Source organism: Xiphophorus hellerii, chromosome 7 (genome assembly GCF_003331165.1).
Source record: "Xiphophorus hellerii strain 12219 chromosome 7, Xiphophorus_hellerii-4.1, whole genome shotgun sequence".
Classification (NCBI taxonomy): domain Eukaryota; kingdom Metazoa; phylum Chordata; class Actinopteri; order Cyprinodontiformes; family Poeciliidae; genus Xiphophorus; species Xiphophorus hellerii.
The window spans coordinates 16,422,012-16,449,579 of NC_045678.1; the positions used below are offsets into that span (position 1 = coordinate 16,422,012).

Here is a 27,568-nt window from a genome sequence, read left to right on the forward strand (position 1 = left end):
ACATTTTTTAAAGGTTATTTAATACAAAAGCACATAATTTACTGTCACTCAACATGAATGAGGTAGATTCATGCCAGCCAGACACATTTACATAAAAACATAGAGCTCTTTCTATAGTGACACTTTTTGTTCAAATAATCTGCTCCGAGCTTTACAAAAGTTGCTAAGTGTCATTATCACATAAATAAGGCTTCAGGAAGAAATTTATCCCAAGATTTTCTTTTTGAGATACCTCTTCCATGCATGGGGTGTAGAAAGCTCCATGGAGTTCCATTCAAAGTGAGGAATCTGGGAAAGAAAAAGCCCATATCACACCATTACCTCAGCAGTCTTTTATGTTTGTAGTACGATTATTTCTATAGCGCACTGGCTAATGTTCTTACCTGAACAACACGATATCCCAGAATCTCAAGGTGTCGCCTTTTCATTACGGCTTCACCTTTCATATGATGAGAGTTTTTGCAGAAAGACTTGGAATCCATGAAGTCGATAGCGATGCTATGAAACAAAAAAATAGAATAATAAATGAATCAGTGGCTTTATCTCAATAGTTTTTTCAGGCTGTATTCTGTATGCAATCTTTAGAAAATGAAGTAAATGTCCAGTCATTACAACGCCTAAATACAGAGCCTGTGCAAGAGGTACAACCACTTTAATGTATTTTATTGGGAATTTATGTGACATGCCAACACAAAGTAATCCACAATTGTGAAATTGAAGAAAAATGATTCATTGCTTTTATTTTTTTTTTAAACAAATAAAAGTGTGATATGCTTTTGTCTTTAGCCCCCTTATCATTCTGACATCACCAAATAAAATTTAGAGCAAGCATTTGCCTTCAGAGTTCATCTGTGTGTAATTTAATCACAGCTGTTCTGTGAAGACCTCAGAAGTTTAGGATAAAATTAGAGAACATCATGACAGGTTAGGGGGAACGCAGCGGAGACGTCTAAATCAGTTCTTCCGTTCATGGAAGCTTCTGCGTCAGTCCTTTAGTGTCAATATTGTTGCAAATGAAGGCCTTGGTATATATTTTATTTGTATGTGTTATGACAAAGTACAAAAACAAACCAGATGCACACAAAGTGTGTATCCTCACCGATGAGCTCCCGCTGGAAGCTCATCTCGGGCGTTTTCCAGTGAATTTGAGTCCCACAGAACCTTTCCTCTCTCTGAGATCTGCAACGTGCTCGGCCCAGAGTAAGACAACGGCTTCAAGTGTTTGTCTAGTTTACATTCAAAATCTGAAATTACAAAAAATAAAATTCACACCCCAGAATAAAAGCAAACCTTTCACCCCTTTAAGAACCGTTGTCACACAAACAGACTTAAACTTACACATCAATCTCATTTTCTATGCTCACAAAGCGCTAATACTGGATAATATCCCACTACAATACTTCAATTTGTGGTATGAGTTTGAAAAGGTTTGAGGGGTAGGAATATTATATGTGCTGCTTGTCTGTTTATCGGTGAGGGAAAAAAAGGACAATATTGCTGCTATACTCACGTATGGTGTAAAAATACGGTGTGATGACGGCTGCTTGGACAAAGTTAATGCCACCAAGAACCCCGCCCAACATTGCGTGGATCTGCTGCTGCACTGGACTGACGGAGCCATTCACTAAAACATGTTTACACAGGAAATGTTTAATACATTTCAAAAGGAAACAGAAAAACAGGCATAGCTCCGATCGCTCACCTTTCTTTTGCAGATGCTGGCAGTAACGCTCGTGAAACCACGGCACCTGAAACTCTGGACTTTCCAGACACACGGCCCGATTGAGCTCCATGAGGCGCTGTTTCGTCCTCATCTTGAGGGAATCATTCAGGCCTGTAAGAACATAAAACACTTCATTTCACCCTGCTGAACAAAGACTTTACTTACTTTTAATACTGGACAGGCAGAAGCGGGCTTCTGATCATACTTTCCAGCTGGCAGTCCAGTTTTCCAAGAAAATCAATGCTGAAGATTTCTCTGATTAGTTCTTCGGGAAAATGGTCAGCTAGAGCCAAGCAATATGCCAGGAGGACAAGCAGGTGAGGGTCAAAGGAGCCTAAAACAACATAAGTAAAAAATTATGATTGTAGAGTTACAATCAAAGAGTAGAAATCAGTGCTGGGACATATTACTTACTAATGTGAGGAGTGAAGCGCTTAATACAAGCATCATAAAGCTCATCTACATGAGCAGGCTCATAATTCAGGACAGAAAATGGTAGAAGAGTGGGGTATGTGGCTGAGAAGTGAATCTTATTGAGAAAAGAAAAAAATATATTAGGGCTGAAACAATCAGATTAATCAATTATTTGAATAACTGTCAACTAATTAAGTAATCGATTAATTGTTAACTGGAATATATAGACTCAAAAAAGGCCATTTGCTGAAAGGACAACATAGTCAGAGCAGTAATTAAGCAAAAACTGTACAAAAAAATACATGCATAGTATCTGTAATTATGTTGCAATGTAAAAATACATAAGTGTGGACTATGTCAAGGAATTGTTCAAATAAAAGTTAAAAAATAAATAAATAAAAATAAATAAATAAATACATGCATTTAGGATAATTTGTTTTTTCTGTCAGTATGTTTTACAAATGATCTAATGCGTTTATTTTCTTATTTAAAAAAAGAAATTGTATTATTTCTTTATTTGCAGATTTTAATGCATTTCCTATATTGTATAAAAAAGAGGCTTCAGTGGTTAAATTAAAAACCTGCAAAATGTCCCAATTGTTTTTTTATCCGATGAACTGATTGATACAATAATCTATCACTAAAATAATTGTTAGTTCCAGGCCTAATTAGTACAGATGCTAGTAATCCAGGATTAAATGTTAGGCTGTGTCCTCGGGTACCTCGTCAATGTGTTCTATGGCCACACTGGCAATTCTGTCCATCAGTGAAGGATGAAGTCGATTGGTTCTGGTCAGGAAGAAGGCCAAGTCAGCAATGTTGCTCGAGTTTATCTGATCGATCATCCTGTTCAGCGTGACAAACGTCTCTTCCAGCAGCATCTCCTCGAACCACTCTCCTGGGGCGAATTTGGTCTCGTCCAGCACCAGGTCCAGCCGGTTGGCCGTCTGCAGCCTCTCGCGGCCGCATTGGCTCAGCCGCTGCAGCAGCCGGACGTACTTGCTGTGGGTGTTGTGTCGGTAAGACGGATCAGTCCGTATCCACTTGGCAATGGCAAAGGAGATGGTGTTGAGCTCGCTGAGGTTGCACTGCGCTATCACTTCGTCCACATGCCAGACCACGTCCTCGTCGAGGCGTGGGCTGGGCAGCATGGAGAGCACCCTGGTCAGCATGGTCACCTCATAGGGGTAGAAGCTGCGCTGCAAAAAGCTGCGACACAAAACGTCTATCAGTGCACTTCTGAAACTGGAATGCTTAAAAGTAAGTTAATAAACACTAACCTGACCAAAATGGTTCTGAGGGCAGCAAAGAGTTCTGGGTTCTGATAATGCAACAGGAACAGGGCCTGGGTGATCCGGGCCACCTCCATCGATCTGTAGATATGGAGCTTCTTCTGGATCACTGATGCAATTCTGGAAGATAATACAGAAATGATTAAAAAAAAAAACTACCATCAATGAAAAATAGGACATAAGTTCATTCATATGTTTAATTGTGAAACAGGTTATTTAGGAAGAATTGATGGAAAGAGCAGCTTTCATTTTTAATAACTTACCATCTTAGGTTAAATTTTCTTTTTGTTTGTTTTTTTTGTTTTTTTCATTTTTGTCTCCCGCTGCTTATTATATGTGAAAATTAACAACCAGTATGCATTTTTAGGTGAATTACTACTGAAATTGGAAAGAAAAATCCAAACTAATTGTTATAAAGTTATGGAAAAAATAAATACACAGTTAAAATGCTCCAAAAGTTAAAAATTAAAATAATATATATATATTTTTTTGCAGTTTTGAAGTTGCAACCTTAAATTCTAGCTACCGTATTCATAATTTTGGGGACATTTCAGTTTTGCAGATCTAGACTGAGCTGCGGCTTTCATCCATGTAGTAGGTTTTTCACACTGAAATAAAAGAAGGCAGTGGGTTCGAAGTTCATCTGAACACTACAGTGATCACTAATCTGTATATTCTTTAGCCTGGAGGATAGAGATCTCAATAAAGAATCTCAGATTGTAATAAAAGAGAAAAATTTCTATGAGTTTTTCAGAGTAAACGACTAAGTACTGACTTTCTCCCTTCTTATTCTGAATATCTTAATTTCAAAATATACTCTTAAGCAATGCAAAATCAAAATACATATTTAAAATGGGGAACCATCACAAATATTGCTTCTGCTGATGGTGCAAAGGGACAAAAAACCATTCAAATATTCTGCTTCCAAGCATGGATTCAGCTCTAAAACACGCTGCATCTAGAAAAACTTGTTTCATCAAAGGAGTTTAAACAAATGTTAAACATGCTGAGAAGTCACACAAACAAGGTAAGGCTGCTGATTTTGCTGTTTTTATTTTTTTGAGGATATAAACTCACTTGTTCAGTAAACTAAAGTTTCTGCTCTGAATCTCCTCCAGGGCTTCAACGACAGCCAAAGCTTGGTGAGCGCTGAATTCATCTGCCACCAGGAGGGTGGTGTTCTCCAACCTGAGAGGAAATGCACAAAATAATGTAGCAAAAACATCAAATTGGATGGATGTGTAACTTCTACTCAGCAGTGCCAACCTTTCTCTGATCTCTGCGCTGCTAATCGGTGCCAGAGCGACAAAAAGTTTAGAGAAGGAGTATGGGTCTGTGCTTGTGTCGATCAGCTCGATCAGCCTTTCTTTAGCTGCCAGTCTGAAGTCACAGTTGTTGAACTGAAGGGACTGATATAGACCCAAGATGATACTGATGTTCTCAGCATCCAGTCTGGGAATGTTGCGCATGAAAATCTCATTGCACTTCTCCAACAGGGGTCGGTGAATGTACTTGATGCTGCGTAGAAACTGAACCATCCTTCTTGGAGTGTTGTAATTCAGGGGATCGACTGTGTCCAGTAGACATTCAGCTCTGCTGATTAGAGCGTCCCGCAGCCGCGTGGACACGAGGTTCGATACGCTGACCATCAGCGCCGCCAGGACCCTGGCAAGACAAATGTCACCAAGTGTGCACAACGTGAGATTGTTAAGGCAATTGTGTCTCGCAAAAGCATCCATACATCCTTACATTTTCCACGCTGCCGTATTGCAAACACAAATGTCAAATTATTATATTGGGATTTTAAGTAAGAGGCAAACACAAAGTTAATGGATAGTTGTGAAGTGAGGAAAAAAATACATCTAGGTTTAATGACATGACTGACCTGCCATTGTCTATGGATGATAACTTCTGGTCCAAAATGTTGGTGATGTGACCCATCAGAGGACTGCTATGGAGGAGCTGATCGTTTAAAATCACTGCAAACTTTGACAGAGATGGCATAGGAAGTCTGCAGAAAAAAACACAATGTGTCACAGACAAATGGCAAAGTGACCAAATGTTTAAGGTTTCGGTGACTTTCATTTGATTTACGTAAATGCTTGTGCTGAATCTAATAACTCTGAATTTGCTCTTTTTTGGGGGGTCTATGACACCTAGTTTCACATTCCACTTGGGAACCATCTGTGTATTTTATTGACAACTTTATCTAATCAGCTTTATAACTCAAAAGAAACCAATATAAATTTATTTAAAATATACCTGTCTACTCTTCGCCAAGCTTCTGAAACCATCTGTTGCACAAGACTGTCATGTGGTTCCACATTCAGCCTGCAGAAGAGAGAAGTAGATAATATTGTAATACTGGAATTTAAATAAACAGTCATTAAGCAAAGAGTCTGTATACCTGAGGAACGCATAAAGCATGTCGACCAGTGTTGAGTCATCCATCAGAGAAATTTTATTCTCTGCCAAAACCCGGAGGGTCAGGAACTGCGGGTGGCACTTGATGAGGTGGACAGTCCTGAGCAGCTCAGGTCTCTCCTTCTGAAAATCCCACAGCATCCTCACAGCACAGCTCACATGTTCCACAGTCAGCTTGGTTCTGTTCTTCCCCACCACATCAAGCACCTGAATGTCAGCGGAGCAAACCTGCAGCCCCTCCAGGACATAGTCTCTACTCCCCACCGCCTGATGGAGGAGTCTTCTAAGGCAGGGCCTCACACACTGCAGTCTGAACATGGTTACACGCCTGGGTGTGAGCTAGGTGTGCGCTGAGGTCTTCATTGCATGGCAGCTGAGAGGAGGCAGGTTCAGCCAATCACAAAACGGCACATGAGTGGTAAGATGATGCTCCTTCAGAGATCTGTCTTGTATAATAAAGCAAAGGGAAAAGGCAGGAAATGCATTGAAAGTTGCATGGTTTATTGTTCATTTTGATGATTTTGGCTAACAGCTAAGTAGAACTCAAAATTCAGTTTCTCAGAGCATTAAAATATTCCCCAACACCATACTAGGATTTTTAAGAAGCTGACTGTTTCATAGTTTTGTATCAATGCATATTAACGGGATGTTGAATGGAAGGAAACACTGTGGCAGAAAAATGTGCACAAGCAACAGGAAGAACAGCAGCCTCAAGATTGTAAAGAGAACCCATTTCAGGGTTTCTGGGAGTTTTATAAAACACTCACTGCAGCTGGAGTCCACACTTCAAGAGCCTTACCACATTCTACAACTGTGACAGTCTCTGTGTTGAGACACGTAAGACAATGTGCCAGTACTGCCCCAAAGCCGTACAATATTTCAGTTATAGTGAATTTCCCCATTGTGGGACATTAAAGAAAATTTATATTCTATTCTAGTGAACAATGTAAGCTGTTGCTGTTGATTTGTGGTTCAAAATATATTTAACTTTGTTTAACAAGTACATAGCAAATGTAGCTTAACTGAATAACTGTTTAAGGCGAGGTTCAGGTCTTATTTTATATATTATATATTTTATAAATTATATACACAGAATAATTTATTTCATTTTTCAATTGCAATACAGAAACAATACTAGATCAGTCATTTTCATACTTGCTAAAAAAAATTAACTTAGCATGCAAATACTTACAGAGTTCAGCCGGACATGATCATGGTTATCTATCAGTACAGTTGAATAAACAGTTCCTTTAAAGTCATTTTAGTTTAAATTCAGATTACAGACCGGATCCTCACGCGGGTACACGAACATCACCTTAAATAATCTCCATATTTGCATAAGTGTAATTTATCTTTTGGTTTTCTAGATTTATAGAAGAAAAACGGCATTATCTTTGTGACATAAGTGTAAACACAGTCATTAAAATGCCTCAAAGTCAAAATTACCTAGCATGTGTGCAGAGAAGTTTTACTTCCGTGGCAGGTCATGCACTAAGTGGGTTTATTTTCCCCCTAATATTTAGTTTTCAGGCACAAGCGCTTGTGCCTGGTGGTAACCAATGTTCAAATTCTTAACTAAGTTGCTTTCGTATCTCTTGCCTCGTGGTGTTAATCACATAAATCAGACAGTGTGATGTTTGTAGAAGGTTCATACGCTTTATTTTGAGAGAGTGGTTTTGCTTTTTTGGGAATATTTTTCCTGTTAGGCAAATTTCAGGGCATAAAATTCCCCCCAGCGTTCACTGGCTCGCCACTCTAGGCAGACACCAGTTGACGTTCCTGCCGCGCCATCTTTAGAAAACAGTGAGCTCAACTGTGAATGAAAATACGCTTTTCGTCGCTTGTAAGAACCTTTCGCTGTATAGACTGAAATTCTTGTTTTTCCAGGTTAAGTATTGTTACATTATCTACGTCTACTTATCTGTTTTTCTGAAGTAGTGAAACCGAAAAGCTCCCATGTAGTTGTCAAACCTCTTCTGTGTGCGTGTATGGCTGCTGCAGACATTAGGCGAGTTTTTTTTTTTGGCTAATGCTAACAACTGGGCCTACATGGGAGGTAGTGTCTCAGTGTGACTCTGCTATGCACTACGCAGTCCTAACCAGTAGATAAACAGAAATTAATGGAATATTCAGTCTCTCTATTCAAGTATCCATGAAACTGCTCTAACATTTCTAAAGACTCGAAGCGCTATGTTGCTAAAGCTAACCAGCTAGTCGTAAAGAGACGAAGAAACGATTCAGTTTCAAATTGCTCAAACAGTTATATCTTAAACCACATGTTGCTACAGCGTAGGCTGTCAGCAGTCAATAGTTTTTTTAATTTGCTATATTTTAAGGAATTGGCGTTCGTTCTCTCTATGTTTGATATAAAGAGCTCCGAGGTAAATTTAAGTTTATCCTGTAATTTCATTTGTTTGGTTCAACTGCAGGTGTTTGGGAGAAACTATGGGGATCAAGGTTCGCCCTCGTTGCTTCTTTGACGTCGGGATCAGTAATGTTCTAGGTGAGAGAAATGTAGAAGGTTTTTTTTATTATTATTATTATTTTTAAATCAACAGTAGGTGACGGGATTACAAGATTGTCCTTTTACATGGAAAGATGCATCTTCAAGCTTTTTCTTCCTCTCTTTCGGCTTTTCCCTTCTCCATTTAGTCGTATACTCTGCATCCTCCACCTGCACTACAACTATCCTCATGTCTTCCTAATCTTCTCTTTGGTCTTCCTCTCACCCACCTGCCTCGTGGTTCAAAGTCTGCATCCATTTGCCGATCTAATCACTAACTTTATCTCCAAAACATCTGAAGGTTGCTGTCTCTCTGATGTACTCATTAATGATTCTGCCCATCCTTGTCACTACCAAATACAACCTCAGGATCTTCAACTCTGCAACCTCCAGTTCAGCCTCCTGTCTTTTCCCCATCTGCTCTGTTTCTAAACCATATATCATCACTGGTCTCTCTGCTGTCTTGTACAACTCTCCCTTCATTCTTGCTGATACCCTTTCACCACTAAAAGCACTTTTCGTCAAACATTCCAACCTGCTTGCACACACTTCGTCACCTATTTTGCACACTCTCTGCTGCTCTGGACTGTTGAATTATCAGAAGTCCTTTACTTTTACTTCTGCTCCCTATAACTTTACTTTTCCATTTACAGTTCATTAGGCTTTATGTTTAATGAGTCCAAAACATGGTTGTTGTCGGTGGATTGACTGAGAGAAAATCGGATTTTTTTTTTCAATATTTAAAACTTCACATTTTTAAAACTTTACAATTGGTCTAAATTATATTTATTAAATATGTCTCCCAAAAACAGTGAAAGCTGGGTATTTCATCCTGACTCACTTCTAACTTATTGATTGCTCTTCACAGTTGGCAGAATTGTGGTGGAGTTATTTTCAGACATCTGCCCCAAAACCTGTGAAAACTTTCGATGCCTCTGCACAGGTGAAGGACTTCTCCACATTAATTTTTTTTTTTTCTACGAATTGATCATCTTCATGTTACAGATCAGTTATGATGATGGACTGTTATTTCATTTAGGCGAGAAAGGCATAGGCAAAGGAACTCAGAAGCCCCTGCACTACAAAGGATGCCTTTTCCATCGCATTGTGAAAGACTTCATGATTCAAGGAGGAGACTTCAGCGAAGGTGAGATATAAAAGGTTGTGAATGAAATACTAGGTGCAGAATGGTTTGAGCTTCATGTATTATGTCAACATAGACCCAATACTGATAGTTTTCTTCCTGTCACTACACTTCTCCACTTGATCTTAATTTTGTAAACTAATGCCAGTAGGCCTGTCACGATTACAAATTTTGCTGAGCGATTAATTATCTCAAAAATGATTGCGATAAACGATAATATTTTTTGAAGACCATTTTAAACTGATGTAATGGTAACGACATAATAATGCAAGTGATATCATGCCAGAAATAGATGTACTTTATTTTCAAAAGAACACTAAACACTGGAACTGGTAAACTAAATAAACAAAACAACCAAAAATAAAATTGACTCTCAGTATCCATTAACAAAAAATGCACTTGAATAAAAACTAAACATAAAATCAAAGTGGAAATAAAAACTACATTCAACCAAAAGAGTGTAGATTATGAAGTCTGTATATTATATTTCCCTTCAATAATCATTAGATGTAGATAGAGAAGATATAGATGCAATAGTTCACTCCTCCCTTAAGCCCACTTCACACTACACAATTTTTTTGCCCCGATTTTTCTCTGTTCTCTACAGGACAATAATAACATCTAGGAATGGGACTTTAACACATTAGCATCGATTGATAAATTAATTATATAGATTTTAACACATTTAACGTAATTAATCACATTATTTCTTATTGAGCTCACATGTCTACTTTGTCAATAATATAGCAGCAAGAAGGGTTTTTGAGTTAAAATTTGTGCTTATTTCACTGACATTGGTATACATAAATGGTCTCGGAGAAGAAATGTCCAGGGTAAAATAAGTGGCACAATACCATTCTTTATTTCAGAACACATGAGAAACATATTTTCTAATAAATTGTAATCAACTAGCATCTGATTGTAGTTTATTTTCCTTCACTACAGGAAATGGAAGAGGAGGGGAATCCATCTATGGAGGCTTTTTTGAAGGTAAAGAAGCCACCATCAGAGCTGTCAGATGTTGTCAAACGCAGTGTTGGCTTCAAGATGGCCGAACAATCCTCTCCTTTCCCCTCTAGACGAAAGCTTTGGTGTTAAACACAACAAAGATTATCTGCTGTCAATGGCCAATAGGGGCAAAGATACAAATGGGTCACAGTTTTTCATGTAAGTGGCTTTTTATTTATTTATTTATAAATAATGTCAGTTTTATTTTTTGGTATTACTTATCGAACAAGTTTACACATTTATTGGCGTTTCTCTTCACTGACTGGCTCTTACTCTTCAGAACAACAAAACCTGCACCTCATTTGGATGGGTAAGAAGCACCTGATTTTATTTCTAAACACAAATTGATTGTGTTATCGACATAAAATTTGATTTAGCTCGTCTGTTTTTAGTGTCCATGTGGTTTTTGGTCATGTCATTTCTGGCCAAGAAGTCGTTCAAACGATGGAGAACCAGAAAACGGACCCTAACAGCCGGCCGTACGCTGAAGTGAAAATTCTGAACTGCGGAGAGCTCATCCCAAAATCAAAAGGTTTGTTTGGATCTCTGGGTTTTCATAAAAAACTGGTATAAATGTCCTAAAACTGATTTTGATGTTTGTTGTTTTCTTTCAAAGGAAAGAAAGCAGATAAAAAGAGAGAGAAAGCCTCGTCCAGCTCCAGCGGTGGCTCATCTAATTCTGAAAGCTCCTCGGATTCTTCCTCAGGTTCAGAAGAATCTGAAAAAGAATCTAAGAAGCGAAAGAAGGAAAAAAAACTAAAAAAGAAGGAAAAGAAGTACATCATATTTTTGCATGACTTCTGACTTTAATGTTTATTTTAATGTTTATTAAAAAAGCAACTTCTAAAACAGAATTTTTCTTTTTATAGGTCTGTTGAGGAAACTGCTGAAGAGAAAGAACAAGAAGACGAGGTGACTTCCACTGTACGGCCTGAAGAAATCCCTCCCATCCCAGAGAACCGGTTCCTCATGAGGAGAAGTCCTCCACCAGCCGAGAAGCCAAACAAGGAGGACGAAAAGGACCCGAGGAATAAAGAGGACAGATCCAGACAGAAGTTAGTGTTTCATAAGCTGCCGCAAGAAAGGAAAACCTGAAGTAATGGTACTGTGTTTGCTTGACCATCATGCTTTTCTTTATTTGCAGCGCTGGCTTATATAATTCTCAGTCACCATATCAGAGGCGATTTCAAGTTACCACTCGATCAGGAAGGAAGATAAAAGGGAGGGGACCGAGGGTAAGTGACCAAAAGATGCGAAGAGCTCAGCTAAAATATTTCTGCTTTCTGTAAAATCATTACTTTGATTTTAAATGTAATGCGTCATTATTCAGGTTTCCTTGTACCTTTTGTATTATTTCTTTTAGCATTTAAATTGAATATACTTGGCTCACATGCAGTCCCAGGTAAAAAAAAAAAATTTAAAAAAAATCGCAATTTTATTTTTTTCAACAGAGGTACCGAACTCCATCACGTTCTCGTTCAAGATCTAGAGATCGATATCGGCGTAGTGAAACTCCTCCACACTGGCGCCAGGAGATGCAGCGTCAGAGGATGAGGGCAGTCACCAGAGAGCGATGGATTAAGGGGGACAAGTAAGAACGTTCACTTTGTGAATAGGTGGAGTTTCGGAAAGAGGGCGTTTACGGGGTGTGGGTGGTGCAAGGTGGCAGGGACAGCTATATGTGCTTTTAACATACTGAATTCCAATTTTAATAAAATATTTCATCCTTAAAAGATATGTATTTTATGAATTGAAACAAACTAGATACGTTTTGTTTATTTAACATGTACAATCATCTAATTTTGGCCCTTCATATGTAAAATTAACAATATTCATGAGCTAAGATCATCTTGGTTATTTAATACTTTCAGACCATTCACAAATAGACAATATAATTCAGAAATCTTTCTAAAACTTGAGATGTAATTTTGGGTTACATATCAAATTTTTACCTGAGAGTAGTTGTCCATTACCTTACTTATTGTTTTTGATTCTTTTATTACAGAAGTGACTTGATTGATGCTAAGGATGAAGAAACTAACGCTCCAAAACGAGAGAGAAGGACATCCGACACAAAAGATGAACACACGGCCGAGGGCAAAAAGGAAAAGAAAACTCGGTTGCACAGGTCTAAAAGCAAAGAGGGCGGTACTGCAGAGAAGGATGAGCATCACAGCAAGCACAAAGCAAAGAAAAAAGAAAAGTCTCGCAGTCGCAGTGGAAGCAGAGAAAAGAGCAGAAGGTCAAAAAGCAGAGAGAAGGCCAATAAGCATAAAAGTAGTGACAGAAGAGGGCGCTCAAGGAGCAAAGAAGGACATAAAAAAGAAAAAGACTCGGAGGCAGATCAGAGTAAAGATAAAATTAAAGACAAGGAATCTGATACGAAGCATAAAGAAGAGGGTAAAGAAAAGGATCAGGAGAAAACAAAGGCAAAATCAGCAAGCAAGGAAAGATCCAGCAGCAGAAACAGAGACAAAGGTAAAGATGATAAAACAGATAAGGAAAGGGCCAGAAAAAGAAGCAGGAGTAAGGAGAGGGAGAAACGGAGAAGAGGAACATCCAGGGAGAAGGACAGGCGGTCCAGAAGTCCAGACAGGAGTAAGACCAGAGACAGAGGCAGGCGCTCAAGAAGCAGAAGCCGTAGGAGAGACCGCAGCAGAGAAAGATCTTCTCAAAGAAATGACAGAAGCAGGGACTCTACCAACCGCAGGAGGCGACATAGCAGCAGCAGGAGCAGCAGCAGCAGCTCCGACAGTGATAGAGCAGAAAAAAGGAAGAGCCGAAAAAGTCCTGATTCTACAAAAAGAAAGAAATCCAGAGACAAGAGAAGCCCGGATAGTACAAAAAGCAGAGATAGAAAAGATCGCAAGAAAAGTCGGTCAAGCTCTAGTTCCAGCTCCGACAGCGACTGATCACTTTGCTTTTAATTAACAAGCTAGTTTCATCTGCAGATAAACATAATTAGATCTCCAGTTTATATAAACAGGAAGAAACTAACATAACACCTTCTCAAATGTGTAACTACAAACTGCTGCTTCGTGCGAACGCTAGCTCGACCTGAAAGAGCGTTGTTTTAATCATGGAGCTGGTTAGAGGAACTTGTAAGGCTGGCAGAAACACAATGATCTGGAACTGACGTTTAATGTGAACATAAGAAGCAAGTACCCAATAATATTTTAATCTCACATGACCACAACAGCTCACATTTTTGTTTTACAGATTTGATTCATTTTATTTTAGTTTTGCAGAAACCTTGCTGTCAGTCTGTGTAGTTAAAAACAAAAACAATATTTTACTGCAACTTTTTTCCATTTTTACTAAGCAAAAGACCTGGAAAAGATTATCTTGCATGCTCATCCCTGTTTGCTTTATTTAGATGAGATACTTGTTTCTTTTTTTACTCTGCCAAACCTTTACTGTAATTCTGTCATCTTTATTTAGAATGAAAAACAAATGTACAATTTCTTTCTTGGAAGAAAATGTGGGAATGCTGATTAAATTATAAAGCTTGGTTTCTTTGTTTTTATATACTGTAAGAGTCCAAAACATGACTTCAAATGAAAATGACAATAATAAAAACCTAAACTCGAAGATGTCACCTGGCTGAGACTGTCTTGGTGATGACTTTGATAAATGGAGATAAAACTGCTTATCTGCTCAATGTTGGCCTTCCTAACAGTGGCTATTTTAGGTTCTTAGCTTTTCCTGGTCAACATACTATATAATTGCTGTAGGTTTGATCCATTTTTAAACTATAAATGTAAAAGTTCACTTTGAAATAACTGCAGATATTCCAAGAAGGTCAGGGTTTAAATATTGAACAAGGAAATGGACAAATTAACAGTTTGTTGGAGAAATGGATACAACATTCAAATACCGATACAACGGATAAAATCTACTAAAGCAAATATTTTCCCTATTAGGAAATGGAAAACTTAAATTCAAAACTAAACATCCCAGAGTTGGACTTTTTACCTAAAATCTTTCCAGATTTCCGTTTGAAAGCAGTTCAGTTTGAGACCAAACAGTATTCAGCTACACAATGAAGCAAATGTGCACCCTAAAAGAAGTCAGCCCTGCTGTACTGACGTTTGATCTGTGATGGATAATTGCAAATCAACACACTTTATCTGATTCTAGAATAATAACATAATTGATCACTAAAATAATAGTTGCAGCCCTAGTTTTAGACAAAATCTTAAAAAATTCACCAGGTGAAGCCCAGTCTCTTCTTTGCCTCGTGAATGTCTCCAGCCTCGTTAAGCTTTCTGATGCTTTCTGTGGTGATGGACACGTATCTGGGCATCTGAGCTCCAGAACTGTCCTGGACGAGGTAGCTGGGCCTAACTCCACTGAAAACGGGGCCGTGCCCACCTCCCACTCCGTCTCTCGTGGCTTTGTAAAGTGGAAACAAATTTCTCTTGGCCTCTGCTGCTGCCTTGATGATGTGCTGTGAATACTGCTGAAACTTGAGTTCTTCTTCAGCGCTGAGCTTTGCGTTCTTTGCTTCGAATTCTTGTTCATCGTCTTTCATCTGCTGAAGTCTGGCGCTTCTTTCTGCCTGCGTTTAGGAGAGAGCCAAGTTTCACGTTCAGATATCAGTAATCATAAGCGCTGAAGCAGATAGCGGTGGAGTTTTTCAGCTATTACCATCTGTGCAACATTGAAGTCATGCAATTTTCTTTGTTCTTTTCTCATTTTCTCAGCCTTCAGTTGTTGCTTCTCGGCATATATTTTGTCGGCTTCTCTCTTTGCCTGCAGAGCATCTCGGGTTTCCTGCTCTGCAGTTTTATCCAAGTGCTCCTTTTCCTTTCTCTGATAAAACAATTTGTATTTAGAAAGTTGTTGCAACCATTGTCTCAAGTATTATGAATGATGCTGGATTACCAAAAGCTCCCTGTGTGCAGCTATCGACTTCAACATGTCGGACTTCTTCCGTTCCTCCTCCAGCTGCAGTTGCGCCTGTCTTGCATCCCACTCAGCCAGAGCTTTAGCGATCCTCTGCTCGTCGTTTGTAGCCTGCTCCTGCTGCGTGGCTGCCAGCTTGTTCAAAATCCTCTCTCTTCGTTGCTGAACTTCACTGGAGAAAAAAAAAAAAAAAAGACTCAAATGAGCAACTCGAATGAGAAATCTTAGCAGATGATATACTACGAGTGCATCTTTCCACCACACTTTTACCTTCCACTCAACTGTCCATTAGAAAGGATTTTGGTATCAGTAATTTTCTACTGCACAACTACTCAAGTCAGCAGTCTTCCACATGATTATGTAGCCCATCTAATGGCTATTATCTATTACTGGTCATATGTTGTCATTGGCTGAAAAATCACTTAAATTAATATAAATGAAGACTTGAGATGGATCACTCTGCAATGAATACATGGGTTCAACTATTTAAATTGAATAGCAAAAATATGTAAAACTTTTCAGTAATAAATAAATCCAACTGTATTTAATGTTTTGCAAGACCTAAATAACTCTTTCTCTCTTTGTTTCCGTAGCTTTGTCATTTGTTCCTTGGCTGACAGAAAGAGTTTCATCTGCTCTTCGTCAGCCTTCTGCTTTTGCGCCTCTTGCTCTTTTCTTAGTGCCCTATTATTGAGATGATCCTGAGGGACACAAAATGTACAAATAAACAGTCTGTAAAATCTGGATGCAAAGAGTGTACAATCTTGTCTTTTATGATTGACCAGGTGAGCGTTCATGAGGTTCCTCTTCTGGTTTGCTTGCCGCTCGGACTCCATTCTTTGCTCCCACTGATAACGCTCCTGAAGTTGCTGGATTTCCTCAGCGTCCTTCTTCATTTCCAGCTTCTGTTGCTCCCGCGCAAACTCGTTGGCCTTTATCCTAAAAAGAAAAAAAAATTTCTGATTTAGATTTTTATTTATTTTTTCAGCATTACTAAGAAGTCCAACTAAACATGAGATGAAGGGATGGATTTGGTCTTACTGGTTTTTCAGGTCTTCTGCTACTGTCTGTCTCTCAAGCTTCTTTTGCACAGCCTTTTCCTGCTCTTTCCTCAGGGCTTCACTGTTTGTGGTTGTCATTATTTCCAGGAACTTTTTATCCATGTCTTTAGTGGTACTTTTCATCCTTTGCTTGAGCTCTGTTTGAGCCTCCCTCTCTTTCAGCACCTCTGTGTGCAGGAGTGCGCGCTGTGGAGGTAGCAACATTGATTTGTCACAGATCTAATTAGATGTAATATCTACGGTGCTGAATTGTAATGCTTGTACTGACGTTTAATCCTTTCACCCGGTCGTTTTGATAATACAGCTGAGTTCTGGCTTTTGTCAAGGCCTCTTTTTGCTCTTCTTCCTTGTATCTGGCTTCCTCTGCAGCCATTTCTTTCCTCTTTTCCTCCTCCATCTCCTCTCGGATCTTCTTAGCCTCCAGCTTTTTTTGCCTTTGACCCTGAAAACAAAAGTAGATGTACAGTTAGTTCACATTTCATGTTTAGATCTTTAAGAAACAGCACCACCCATGTCAGATTTTACACTCAGACTTACAACAATAGTATCAGGCCACTGCTTAACAATTTCCTTTGACTGCAGGTGTAGGGCCTCCCTGCGTTTGGCTGCCTCTCTAAGACGCTCCTTTTCTTTATCGACCCCGTTCATTTCATCTTGAATCCTGTGCCAGCCAGTTTGGCTTAGGATGGTGATTTTTCTGAGAGCTGGAGGCTGGGATACTTTGTCTCTCTTTCCTTGTTGAAAAAGTGCAAATAATGGCATAAAAACAAGAAAAACAGACCCAGTTTCTAACATTTTATTAGTAATTTTCATTTTTTGTCTTTTACTGCAAAATTGTCTTAAGTCAGATCTTGGCTAGTGGAACGACTCAGGTTTCTACTCTGAGTGTTTGCACTTTGCTATGGTAACCTCACTGTTTGCTTTTCTAAACCCGATAACTCCAAGGGGCAAATTGACCCAGAATGTACTAATGTACTAGACAAAGGGCTGCAACTATAAAAACACAACGCATCAGGCAGAATACAGGCCTCTGTAAAAGCCCCTTGAACCTTTTCACATGTTGTAACACTGCAACCAAAAACTTTGATGTTTTCTATTGACATTTTATGCAATTGACTGCAAAGTTTGAAGAAAACAAATGCCATTCAAAGCTCACAGAATGCTGGACAGTATATTGAACATGTTATTGGACGTATTTTCTATTGATGTTGATCATATGTCTGTCACAATATATATTGTTGTTGATTTATTGTGCAGTCGTGGTTTCAGTGTCAGTGTCCTGCTGGAAGGTGAACCGCTGCACCAGTCTCAGGACTTTTCCCGTCTCTAACAAGGTTTCTTGCGGGACTCACCTGTAATTTAGTCTATAGATTTTTTCATGCACTTTGACCAGTGGACTATTGGAAAGCTTTGCTGCTTCTCTGATTAATGCTCTCCTTGCCCAAGTCTGTCTGTTTAGGTTTCATCATACTCTTTGCCTTTTCAGATGAATGGTGACAAAGTGAGAGGCTTTAAGTATGGAATATTGCTTTGCTCTTCATGATGAAATTGACATACAAAAGTACTCCAAAAAGCCTCTGAAACCATAACAAAACAGCTGTATTTACACTGAGATACAGTACAGTGTGTAAGAGTGTCTGGTTAAAAGACGGTGAATAGAAATTACAGAATTTGACTTGTAAAAAGTCTTCAAAACAATAATTCTCAGGGGGGTTTTTTGTCTGCTACATAAAATCCAAATCAAATGCATTGAAATTTGTGACGTAATGTGCAAAAAAACTGAAAGGTTAGTATTGTTCAAAGGCACTGCAGAAAATAAATGCAGTTGTATTACTTTAGCAAAGAAATTAGTAAATAAATACACAGTTCTAATGTACCTTTTAGAAGTCTTATAACAATGTAAACATTTACAGAATAACAAATCAGGAGTTCATTGAAAATAGAAGATTTTCGGTTTCCCTTTGCTGAGGAAGATAATTGCAACACAAATAAGAAATAGCTCGTTAGATTTGGGTAACATAATGTCTATTCAGACATAATATTTCACCATATAACAGCTCAACACTAATTAAACTTGCAAAACCTTGGACATTTTATTTAATTCTCACCGCTTTTACTGAATGGTTTCCGACTCCCATCGCACGGAGTCATTGACGCCATATCTAGTTGCTGTAGTCGGTTTAAGCTTCGTTAAATCATAAATGCCAAACTGAAATGTTAAGGATTACTTTCGCGTTACAAATAACCAACACTAAAGAGCATCGCCGAATACTTATAAATTTAATTATATCCTTACTAACAACCTATAGCAAAGATCGTCCCAACCTAGACAACCAATCAAAAGCTGTTCACGGTGAAATTTAATATTCAAGTGACGTTTCGAGACGGCTTCTGTTGAACTGTATCTAAGCAACCGAAGAACCAATCACAGTCCGGAGAAGTGTAACGGCTAAAAACGCCGTACGTTTTATAATTAAACACTGAAGTAATTAAAACGTTCACATAATTTACATGTTATTCTTTTAAAAATAAATATTTAAGCAAAATTTTTGATAATTTCTTGCATAATTTGCTTTGAACTACATGGTTAACATTTTCAGTTTGTTTACAGGCAGCACTACAGAGCTAAAGGGGGTCATCTCAAGTCAGTTTACTGGCCATTTCCACTGATATCAAATCCAAATCAGCTAAACTAAGTTTTGGTTTGAAAGCTTGACACAAACTTTATTAATATTGATAGATAATACTACTAATAATAATCCCAGTAATAAACTTGTATTGTGGTGGATACAATTGTATATATTTCACACCGTTATAGAGTGGATGTCTTGGCTGTACTTACTTCAAATAATCATATAAACACTGACTTACAATTTAGACAGCATGGTCTTAGCAACAAATGCTGTAATATGTGTTATTCAACTATCTTTGATTAAAAGTGTTTGCTTTCTCACTGTTCCAACTTGATTACTGACAGTTTATACAGCTGACTTTTTGTTAGTTTTATTGTTTTTTATAAATGTGCAGGCATTAGCTATTTTCATACCTTTTATGAGTGTAAGCCCCTGCACTGTGGATGGTGGCTGTCTTTAAGTTAACAGTCATGCAATAATAATCTTTCAAGAGATTTTACAGTGGTGTAAAATCTTGCAGCATATTGTGCATTATTTCTGAGTGTGAACGAGTGTATGACATATTAAAATATATTGAAAAATTAAAGTTTTTTTCACTTTTGTTGAAAATCGAAAAGCAGTTTTTAACAAAACTGCTTTTTGTGTTGAAAATGTTACCACTATCGCAAAAGCCTCCGTTGACATTACCTATCGAAGTACTAGTCAGCTCTTCTCTGTTTATTGACCAAGAAAAAGACGGTAGTTCACACCAGATGACTAACATTATCAGAAATACCTTGCAGTTCAAACAGAGACAGATGGGTATAGAACACTAAAAGGATAAGGGAGATGTCATGTGCAGCCTAATGAGTCAGGCGATGAACATCATCTATTGAGTTAAGACTCCTGTGACCTCACTCACAGTTCATTTAGGGTAAACAATAAAAAAAATGGGATAAATGGGTTTCTCTATATTCTCTCTTGTTATTAAAGTAACAGTGTTGGAGATTTTAATGAGCTGTTCTGGGTATGCACATGATCTGGAAAATTAAGCCAAGATGTATTTTTAAGATACATTTTTTTCCAAGTAAAACTATACTAGGATCCACACCAGTATGTTTAAAATAGAGTTTTTCTGCAAAAGATTTTTGAGTGACCTAGTCAAAGTCAATGACTTCAAACAAGGTATTCATTTCTTCAACCCTCAAAGATGAGTGAGTGAAATTATCTGAGACTTTTAAACATGTAAGACAAAAAAATGTGTAGGGGAACATGAATTAAAGCGAGTGCGAAATGTTGGCCAAAATTCAGACCTGAAATAAATTTTTAGCTACATGTATGCGCAATTGTATTTCTGAAATATTTTCCAATCTTTCTGTTAGAAGATTTACTGTTTGTACGATCCTTATGGCTTCGGTTTTTATAAAGCTTGATTCATCTGATGGACATTTAGTTCAGTTAAATCTGTGCGCAAACCTCTCGCAATGAAAGCACACTCTTCTTTCAACCACAAAGTTTCTTGAGGAGCATTTTTCTGAACTGGCCTCCAGTGTGCACGTGTGGTTACGTCAGAACAGGAGATGCACGAGAGGCGGGACCAAGTTAAAAAGAGGGGTTCGTGGGAAATCAGTGAGAGCCATTCAGAACTAAAGTAAGAAGCAGGGAGAGGAACTCCCACAGTGCCCATCATTTCACTACCACATCCACCGGTGGCCCCTCCGCGACCAGCAGGCAGAGAAACCCCCTCCAAAGATGGCTCCCATCTGCATCAAAACTGTGCTGATCAGTGAAAGCGTTGACCCTCGCTGCAGGGCGATCTTGGAGGAAAACGGCATCCGTGTCACTGAAAAGCAGAGTATGAAAAAGGAGGAATTAATCGCAGAGATCAAGGTTGGTGTTGCCATCGTGTAATTTCCCGGCTCGGTGTTTCAAGAAGCGTAAACCTGCTGCCTGTTTGCGGAGGAAAAGTTGCATCAGCTGAAAACGTGCTGCACTTTTCTTGGGAAACACACACACACACAAAACAAACAAAGCGGAGATAATCTGTTTGAATAATTAACTGGGATGTATCGCTGATAAACGCTTTTTTAATACCATATTGAAATGTGCAAAGTGGCTTCAGCTTGATTCCGCCCATTGTGAAGCTGATGCAACTCATCCCTGAGTTCCCATCACTCCCACATGCTGCAGAGTGGCACTTCTTATCAGATCCACGTCGAGAACAACATGCACGGGCATTTACTCCAAGTCTTAAAAGAAATTTTAAAGTGGATTAATACCCCAGTAGTGAACTTTCCTCTTTAAACTTGAATGCGCTGCAGTGTTCAGGCCCGGACACATAATCTATTGGATCCTTGGGTCAAGTGTTAGCTATGGACACCATTAACCCTCTATTGCTATCAATATTTATCAAGTTGATTGGTGTAATTTTTACTGTTACTTGTGGATTTTTCAAAAAGTATTTATTTTAAAGCTTTCTTTTGGGATTATTTAATTTATAATTTGAATTGAGTTAATTACACTACTGTTCCAAAAGTAGCTTTTTGTTTACAATTGCAGGTTGCAGTGTCAGCATTTTGTATTGATATAATAAAAATGAACTTGCACAGATTATTTTTAAGTAATATTCACCCTCAATACTTTAGTTGAATGTAAAAGATTACTTTAGAATTTTTGGTTTGATAAATCTTCTGTAATAATAATTGATTTACCTGAAGAAAGGGGAAAAGAAATGTCTTAACTAATCTTTTGAAGTACCTATATAGCAGAGCGCCACCTATTTGCCTAGTTTTTTCCTCACATATATATTTTAAATTTATAGGCATATATTATGCATCCTTTTTGGTATTAGTTTGAAACTCCATGTGCATGACTTAGTCTTTTTATATGACTGCCAACATAAATTCAGCAATAACTCTGTGCTTTGTTGTACACTTTAGGACTACGATGGCCTTGTTGTTAGATCTGCGACCAAGGTAACAGCGGACATTATAAATGCTGCTGATAATCTCAAAATTATTGGGAGAGCTGGGACCGGTGTGGACAATGTGGATGTTGATGCTGCCACCAACAAGGGCGTTATTGTCATGAAGTAAGTGTGCAGCTAATGGCAAACATTCTGTGCACTGTGCCACACAGTTTAACCCACCGTCCATTTTATTTCATTTTGCAGCACACCAAGTGGCAACACCATCAGTGCCGCCGAGCTGACCTGTGCCCTGCTGATGAGCCTCTCAAGGCAAGAGGTTTTTTGTAAAAATAAACATACATTAGTAGCCTAATATCTATATATTCATCTAATATCATTTCTATGGTCTCTAGAAATGTGCCTCAAGCTGTGATGTCAATGAAACAAGGCAACTGGGATCGCAAAAAGGTACATGGAAATTCCCATCTGGGACAAGTTTGGATTTGGCACGTACGGCAGTTTAAGTTGCATGGTTGGCTCCATTGTTCATTCAGTTGTCAGTAATCAAATGTGATCGCTGATTCTGCTCTGTTCATATTTAGGGTCTTTGTTTTCACTTTTACAGTTCATGGGAGCAGAGCTGTACGGCAAAGTGCTTGGGATTGTCGGGCTGGGACGAATAGGAAAGGAGGTTGCCACAAGAATGCAAGCATTTGGCATGAGGGTGAGTCAAGACAGTCAAACATGATGAGACTTGTGGGATTATAACACTTATACAAATGTTACATGGCTGTTTTCTTTGCTTCCCACTAGACGATCGGCTATGATCCGATCACTCCGCCTGAGGTGTCGGCAAGTTGGGGGGTGGAGCAAATGTCTCTGGAGCAGCTCTGGCCGCAGTGTGATTACATCACTGTCCACACTCCTCTGATGCCCTCCACAGTTGGTGAGCTTTACTGTCCTCATAGGATGACGGGTACAACAACAATATGCAGACTAATGCCATGTTGTGTTCTATTTTTAAGGTCTGCTCAATGATGAAACATTTGCAAAGTGCAAGAAAGGAGTGAAGGTCGTGAACTGTGCAAGAGGAGGCATCATCGATGAAGAGGCTCTTCTCAGAGCTTTGGAGTCTGGACAGTGTGGAGGAGCTGGACTCGATGTTTTTATTGAGGTGAAATCTAAGTTACTGATATTTCTCCGTAATCGACAAAGTTTCTCTGTAGTTTCTGAAGCAATTTTGTTTTACTAGAGATGCTTAGTGGAATTAGCTAGTGACTGGATTTTGATGATTTCCTACTTTAATTGTTCCCAGTCTGTGGGTGGCAGGTCTTGGGCAATAAAACAATTTCAATAATTTATAGAGAATTCAAAAATGTAATTTATACACCCACTTCAAAATTGATGGAAAAAACAACCTTAAACCAATTTTTTTTCACTGTGTACATTTTTCATACATGAGGGCCATGATGTGGCATCACCTCGGATCCTAAATTAAAGGATTAATGACTCTCAACTGAAATGATAGAATAAAATCAATTGTATTCTGTTAATTAAGTGAAAACTGGTATCAGAAAGTCAACATTTTAAGACACTGTAGTTTAAAAATGGTCTGAAAACTCTGATCTAGTTCTTATTGTTCTGTGTTTGTTGGCTGCAGGAGCCGCCTAAGAATCGTTCTCTGGTGAACCATCCTAATGTCATCAGCTGTCCTCACCTTGGAGCCAGCACCACGGAGGCTCAGGCCCGCTGCGGCGAGGATATCGCCCTGCAGATTGTGGACATGGTGAACGGCAAGAACCTGGTCGGAGCAGTGAGTGCCACTCGAATGTCCTACATCTTTTTTAATTTAAATTAACTTTTTAAAGCATCTATATTCTTTGCAAAACAAAAGAAAAGGTTAAGATTTAAAAACAGGAGTAACTAAAATGTGTTTGCCTACAAAAGCAAGGTGGACTGCAGTGCTTAACTTTAGCTGTTAAGTTAAAAAATATTCATGCATTTGTTGAATTTAGGACAATCGTTTTACCTTTCCAAACAAGCTTCCTCTTTGTTCTGTTGGGTGGGTGAAAGTTCCTATCCTAATACACTGACGCACCCCAGAAGTGAAACATTTAACTTCTGAGTATCTATTGACACATTTCCCCTTTCTAGACTTGAACCCAGATGCAACTGGTAAACAACTTTCAGGAAATGCTCCTGAATTTGAGATCCTATATGCTATAGCAGTACATCCAAGTATAAAGCAAAATATAATTCGTTTTCTTTTAAAACTGTTCATTTTTGTCCTTTTTGTGCAGGTAAATGCTCAGGTTTTAGCCGGCACGTTCTCCCAGGAGTCTCAGCAGCTGATCAGACTCGGAGAAGCTATCGGAGCGGTGCTTCACTCCTGCAGTGCCTCTAGGAAACCGTTCAGTCATGCTCACATCATCACTCAAGGTCAAATTACTAACTGGTCTAACCCGTTTTCACAATGATCTTAAAAGGAGAACTAATTCCTGAAAGTGTAAAATTGCTAAAGGCTGTTCTTTTACCTCCCTCTAGTGGTCTAACCATGAAACAAGACAGTGTTTGATACATGAAGGACATATTTATGTCATATTTATGTGTGTGTATATAAACCTTTCTGCTGTGAAAGGCATTCCTTGCTTTCAAGTTCTTGTAACATTATAAACTGTTATTTGAAAATCAGGGTCAGGGGACTTCATGAAATCCTGTGGGGGTTATTTGACCTCAGCTGTACTTGTGGGACTTTTGAAACATGAATCTGGATGTAGTGCTAATCTTATCAACATCCAGAGCCTCGCCAAGGAGAGTGGAATAGCGGTAGGAAATTAACTTATGATGATAAATCCCACATGGCAAATACTTAAATACTTTTTAATTCATGTAACTTGTATTTTCAGGTGAATCAGAGCCACTGTGCGTCTGAGGAAGCAGGATTGTGTAAGGTGGAGGTTGTGGCAGACGGCCACAGCTGTAAAGCGAGCGGATCGGTTCAAGGAGGCGTTCCTGTCCTGCTGGAGCTGAGCGGCAGTGTCTTCAGGCAGCCCGTCTCTCTGACTGGAAATCTGCTGTTTCTCCAGGCTTCTGCCGACCCTCAGCTGCTGCCCTCTGTGGCTGGTAAGAAGACAAACGACTGAGTAGGCCTGTCACGATAACAAATTTTGCTGAGCCATTGATTGTCTCAAAATGATTGTGATAAACGATAATATTGTTTGAAGACCATTTTAAGCTGATCTAATGGTAGTGACATAATAATGCAAGAGATATCCTGCCAAAAATAAATACACTGGAACTGATAAACAAAATAAACAAAGCAACCAAAAACGAAAATAAAATGAACTCTCAGTTTCCGTTAACAAAAAATGCATTTGAATAAAAACTAAACACAACATACGACGCATTTTTCGTCCAGTGTCAGCAATAGAAAGAGAAAAAGGCAGGAAGAAACGATAAAGCCGATAAATTAAATAAGGTCGATAACTTTCATTTATTATGCGATTAATTGATTTATTGTTTATTGCAACAGGCCTATGACTGAATCAAAATTCACCTAGTGAAGCAGAAAATACTGCTGCTGAAAGGGGCATGGTTACTTATGCAGAGTTGTGTGTTGGAAGAGAGGTTGCTTTTACTATTAAATGTGCGGTAAAGACATAAATCTGCGTGGTTACACAGTGAAAACAGTCTAAAATTAGTTTAAATGTAACCAAACAAGTTTCAGTTCAATGAAAATTTATCAGTCATTGTCCTACTTTTATTGCATTGTCTGTTGAATGATCTAAAAAAAATAAACCACCATTATTTTTGGCTCTTGGGTTTTTGATGGTTTTTCAAATATTTCTTTGAACTCTACTCTTTCATAGATTTTGACAGTATCAGGAATACAAGTGCGTATGCTTAAAAGTTAGGAAAAGTGGATCAGTTAGGGGCAAACTAGGAAATGGCCAGGTTAGGAACAAGCAGCTGCTGAATACCACCTGAGCATCAATTTAGGGGAGTTTTGAAAGATTAAATTTTATGTTTATTATATTTTGTAGCAAAACATCAACTCATTTTTAGAAATGTGAACCTTTTTCTGCCTGTTCATTAAAAACAAAAGTAACATTGAAACCAAGGATTGTTAAGCTCAAAATTATTCATACCCCTAAAGGATTTAGACTTAAAGTAATCTCTTAACATTGGCCAGCTTGTCTCTTCTGACTGGAAAGGATATAGTTGATAAGATAAGTACTACAGTGTGCAATGCAGTGCCTATAAAAAGTATTCACACACTTGGATGTTTTACCCTTTTGTCCATCCATCCATCCATCTTCTTCCGCTTATCCGGGGTCGGGTCGCGGGGGTAGCAGCTTCAGAAGGGAGGGCCAGACTTCCCTCTCCCCGGCCACTTCTGCTAGCTCTTCCGGGGGAATCCCGAGGCGTTCCCAGGCCAGCCGAGAGACATAGTCCCTCCAGCGTGTCCTGGGTCTTCCCCGGGGCCTCCTCCCGGTGGAACTTGCCCGGAACACCTCACCAGGGAGGCGTCCAGGAGGCATCCTGACCAGATGCCCGAGCCACCTCAACTGGCTCCTCTCGATGTGAAGGAGCAGCGGCTCTACTCTGAGTCCCTCCCAGATGACTGAGCTTCTCACCCTATCTCTAAGGGAGAGCCCAGCCACCCTACGGAGAAAACCCATTTCGGCCGCTTGTATCCGCGATCTCGTTCTTTCGGTCATTACCCTTTTGTTGCTTTTACAAATCAAGCATGATCAACAAAATGTGGCTTTTATTGAGAAAAGAATGTTTGTTACAGTGAAAAATGATTTCTACAAATGAACAATTAAACAAAAGTATTTAACATAAACTAAGTGATTGGACAAATATTCATGTGGATGCACCAATGGGTGCAAAGACACCATTAGTCTGGGTGGATTGCACTTCTTTACTACAAAATGAGAGAAGTTTTGGGAATAAGTGTTGTTAAAATCACTATGAAACTCCACACTGTTTTCTCTCCCTCTGTTTTTATCATATTTAATTAGGTTTGAAGATTGCAATTATAATTTCTAAATTGTAGTGTTCTTTGTTCCTTAAATTCACACCCACGTTTTCTTTCTAATTGTTCTGTTTAGGAGTGTTGGCTTCGGAGGGAGTGCAGATTGAGTCTTTCAGCGCTCCTGCGGACCACACTGGGGATGTGTGGTATTGCGTCGGGGTGTCCTCCCTCCTGCAAGATCTCAACGTCTTGAAACCTTTGGTTAAGAATGTAGCACAGCTCAGTATCTAAACAAAAACTGTCCCAGAATAACATTTAGTCTGTGAAGAACCCTAGTCTTCTCAAGAGGGCTGGATATAAATAACCTTTCTTTGTTAGTGTTTACAGCTAACGGCTTGTTTAGTAGTTGCACACATTTAAAATTATTTTTAGAGCATTCCAGTGTTTGTGTTTATTGAATTTGTTGAAGTAAAACCTAAATAAAATGTTGGGCATGAAGTGTTGACTCTGATGATTTACTCATTAAAATGGGGTTTATTGCAAACCAGGACAAAAAGTTAAATTTAACCAAACCAAATCATTATATTAAA

The 27,568-nt window shown here is 38.8% G+C and overlaps 4 protein-coding genes across 13 annotated transcripts; 2 read left to right on the top strand and 2 right to left on the bottom strand.

Annotated features, from left to right (window-relative positions):
- Window positions 1–7,335, bottom strand: fastkd1 (FAST kinase domains 1). Of its 8 annotated transcripts, none has more exons than XM_032566846.1 (15): window positions 7,300–7,335; window positions 5,837–6,299; window positions 5,692–5,760; window positions 5,315–5,440; window positions 4,696–5,094; window positions 4,507–4,617; window positions 3,418–3,549; window positions 2,860–3,346; window positions 2,138–2,252; window positions 1,929–2,057; window positions 1,703–1,834; window positions 1,511–1,624; window positions 1,100–1,244; window positions 384–498; window positions 1–288 (listed from the first exon to the last, which is right to left on the bottom strand). In XM_032566846.1, exons 2-15 carry the CDS (start codon window positions 6,169–6,171, stop codon window positions 205–207), a joined length of 2,493 nt encoding a protein of 830 aa, XP_032422737.1. In that variant the 5' UTR covers window positions 6,172–6,299; window positions 7,300–7,335; the 3' UTR covers window positions 1–204. The 8 variants fall into 8 exon arrangements, 7 of the variants coding, with proteins under 7 accessions (XP_032422737.1, XP_032422740.1, XP_032422739.1 ...); XM_032566849.1 differs by lacking the exon at window positions 7,300–7,335 and adding an exon at window positions 7,139–7,293 and having other exon boundaries at window positions 5,837–6,295; XM_032566848.1 differs by lacking the exon at window positions 7,300–7,335 and adding an exon at window positions 7,139–7,293.
- Window positions 7,336–7,607: 272 nt separating this feature from the next.
- On the top strand, window positions 7,608–14,019 carry ppig (peptidylprolyl isomerase G (cyclophilin G)). 2 transcript variants are annotated; one of them, XM_032566852.1, is made up of 13 exons: window positions 7,608–7,696; window positions 8,283–8,356; window positions 9,225–9,299; window positions 9,396–9,503; window positions 10,446–10,490; window positions 10,580–10,667; window positions 10,789–10,818; window positions 10,901–11,040; window positions 11,125–11,284; window positions 11,378–11,563; window positions 11,653–11,743; window positions 11,960–12,099; window positions 12,514–14,019. In XM_032566852.1, the coding sequence occupies exons 2-13, from the start codon at window positions 8,299–8,301 to the stop codon at window positions 13,418–13,420; spliced, it is 2,028 nt and encodes a 675-aa protein (XP_032422743.1). In that variant the 5' UTR covers window positions 7,608–7,696; window positions 8,283–8,298; the 3' UTR covers window positions 13,421–14,019. The 2 variants fall into 2 exon arrangements, with proteins under 2 accessions (XP_032422743.1, XP_032422742.1); XM_032566851.1 differs by having other exon boundaries at window positions 7,622–7,741.
- Window positions 14,020–14,229: 210 nt separating this feature from the next.
- cfap210 (cilia and flagella associated protein 210) lies at window positions 14,230–18,951 on the bottom strand. Of its 2 annotated transcripts, XM_032566856.1 has the most exons (9): window positions 18,586–18,949; window positions 17,015–17,211; window positions 16,746–16,919; window positions 16,458–16,663; window positions 16,199–16,355; window positions 15,978–16,117; window positions 15,396–15,588; window positions 15,159–15,323; window positions 14,230–15,069 (listed from the first exon to the last, which is right to left on the bottom strand). In XM_032566856.1, the coding sequence occupies exons 1-9, from the start codon at window positions 18,635–18,637 to the stop codon at window positions 14,716–14,718; spliced, it is 1,638 nt and encodes a 545-aa protein (XP_032422747.1). In that variant the 5' UTR covers window positions 18,638–18,949; the 3' UTR covers window positions 14,230–14,715. The 2 variants fall into 2 exon arrangements, with proteins under 2 accessions (XP_032422747.1, XP_032422745.1); XM_032566854.1 differs by having other exon boundaries at window positions 15,978–16,355; window positions 18,586–18,951.
- Window positions 18,952–20,701: 1,750 nt separating this feature from the next.
- Window positions 20,702–27,476, top strand: phgdh (phosphoglycerate dehydrogenase). Its single transcript, XM_032567283.1, has 12 exons — window positions 20,702–20,979; window positions 22,029–22,180; window positions 22,262–22,327; window positions 22,411–22,465; window positions 22,623–22,721; window positions 22,811–22,943; window positions 23,023–23,171; window positions 23,658–23,810; window positions 24,298–24,436; window positions 24,690–24,823; window positions 24,904–25,120; window positions 27,115–27,476. Exons 1-12 carry the CDS (start codon window positions 20,842–20,844, stop codon window positions 27,267–27,269), a joined length of 1,590 nt encoding a protein of 529 aa, XP_032423174.1. The 5' UTR covers window positions 20,702–20,841; the 3' UTR covers window positions 27,270–27,476.
- Window positions 27,477–27,568: the final 92 nt, after the last annotated feature.

Bases quoted from the DNA above. Each gene is read 5' to 3' on its own strand.
- cfap210 (XM_032566854.1), bottom strand. From the start codon at position 18,637: ATGGCGTCAATGACTCCGTGCGATGGGAGTCGGAAACCATTCAGTAAA. The intron at 17,212-18,585 runs GTGAGAATTAAA...TTTTTCAACAAG, and splicing joins GAAACCATTCAGTAAAAGCG to GAAAGAGAGACAAAGTATCC. The intron at 16,920-17,014 runs GTAAGTCTGAGT...TTTTGTTTTCAG, and splicing joins AGTGGCCTGATACTATTGTT to GGTCAAAGGCAAAAAAAGCT.
- phgdh (XM_032567283.1), top strand. From the start codon at position 20,842: ATGGCTCCCATCTGCATCAAAACTGTGCTGATCAGTGAAAGCGTTGAC. The intron at 22,722-22,810 runs GTGAGTCAAGAC...GCTTCCCACTAG, and splicing joins TGCAAGCATTTGGCATGAGG to ACGATCGGCTATGATCCGAT. The intron at 24,824-24,903 runs GTAGGAAATTAA...TTGTATTTTCAG, and splicing joins CCAAGGAGAGTGGAATAGCG to GTGAATCAGAGCCACTGTGC.
- fastkd1 (XM_032566846.1), bottom strand. From the start codon at position 6,171: ATGTTCAGACTGCAGTGTGTGAGGCCCTGCCTTAGAAGACTCCTCCAT. The intron at 5,761-5,836 runs GTATACAGACTC...TCTCTTCTGCAG, and splicing joins ATGCTTTATGCGTTCCTCAG to GCTGAATGTGGAACCACATG. The intron at 1,835-1,928 runs GTATGATCAGAA...ATGTTCTTACAG, and splicing joins ACTGGACTGCCAGCTGGAAA to GCCTGAATGATTCCCTCAAG.
- ppig (XM_032566852.1), top strand. From the start codon at position 8,299: ATGGGGATCAAGGTTCGCCCTCGTTGCTTCTTTGACGTCGGGATCAGT. The intron at 9,504-10,445 runs GTGAGATATAAA...CCTTCACTACAG, and splicing joins AGGAGGAGACTTCAGCGAAG to GAAATGGAAGAGGAGGGGAA. The intron at 12,100-12,513 runs GTAAGAACGTTC...CTTTTATTACAG, and splicing joins CGATGGATTAAGGGGGACAA to AAGTGACTTGATTGATGCTA.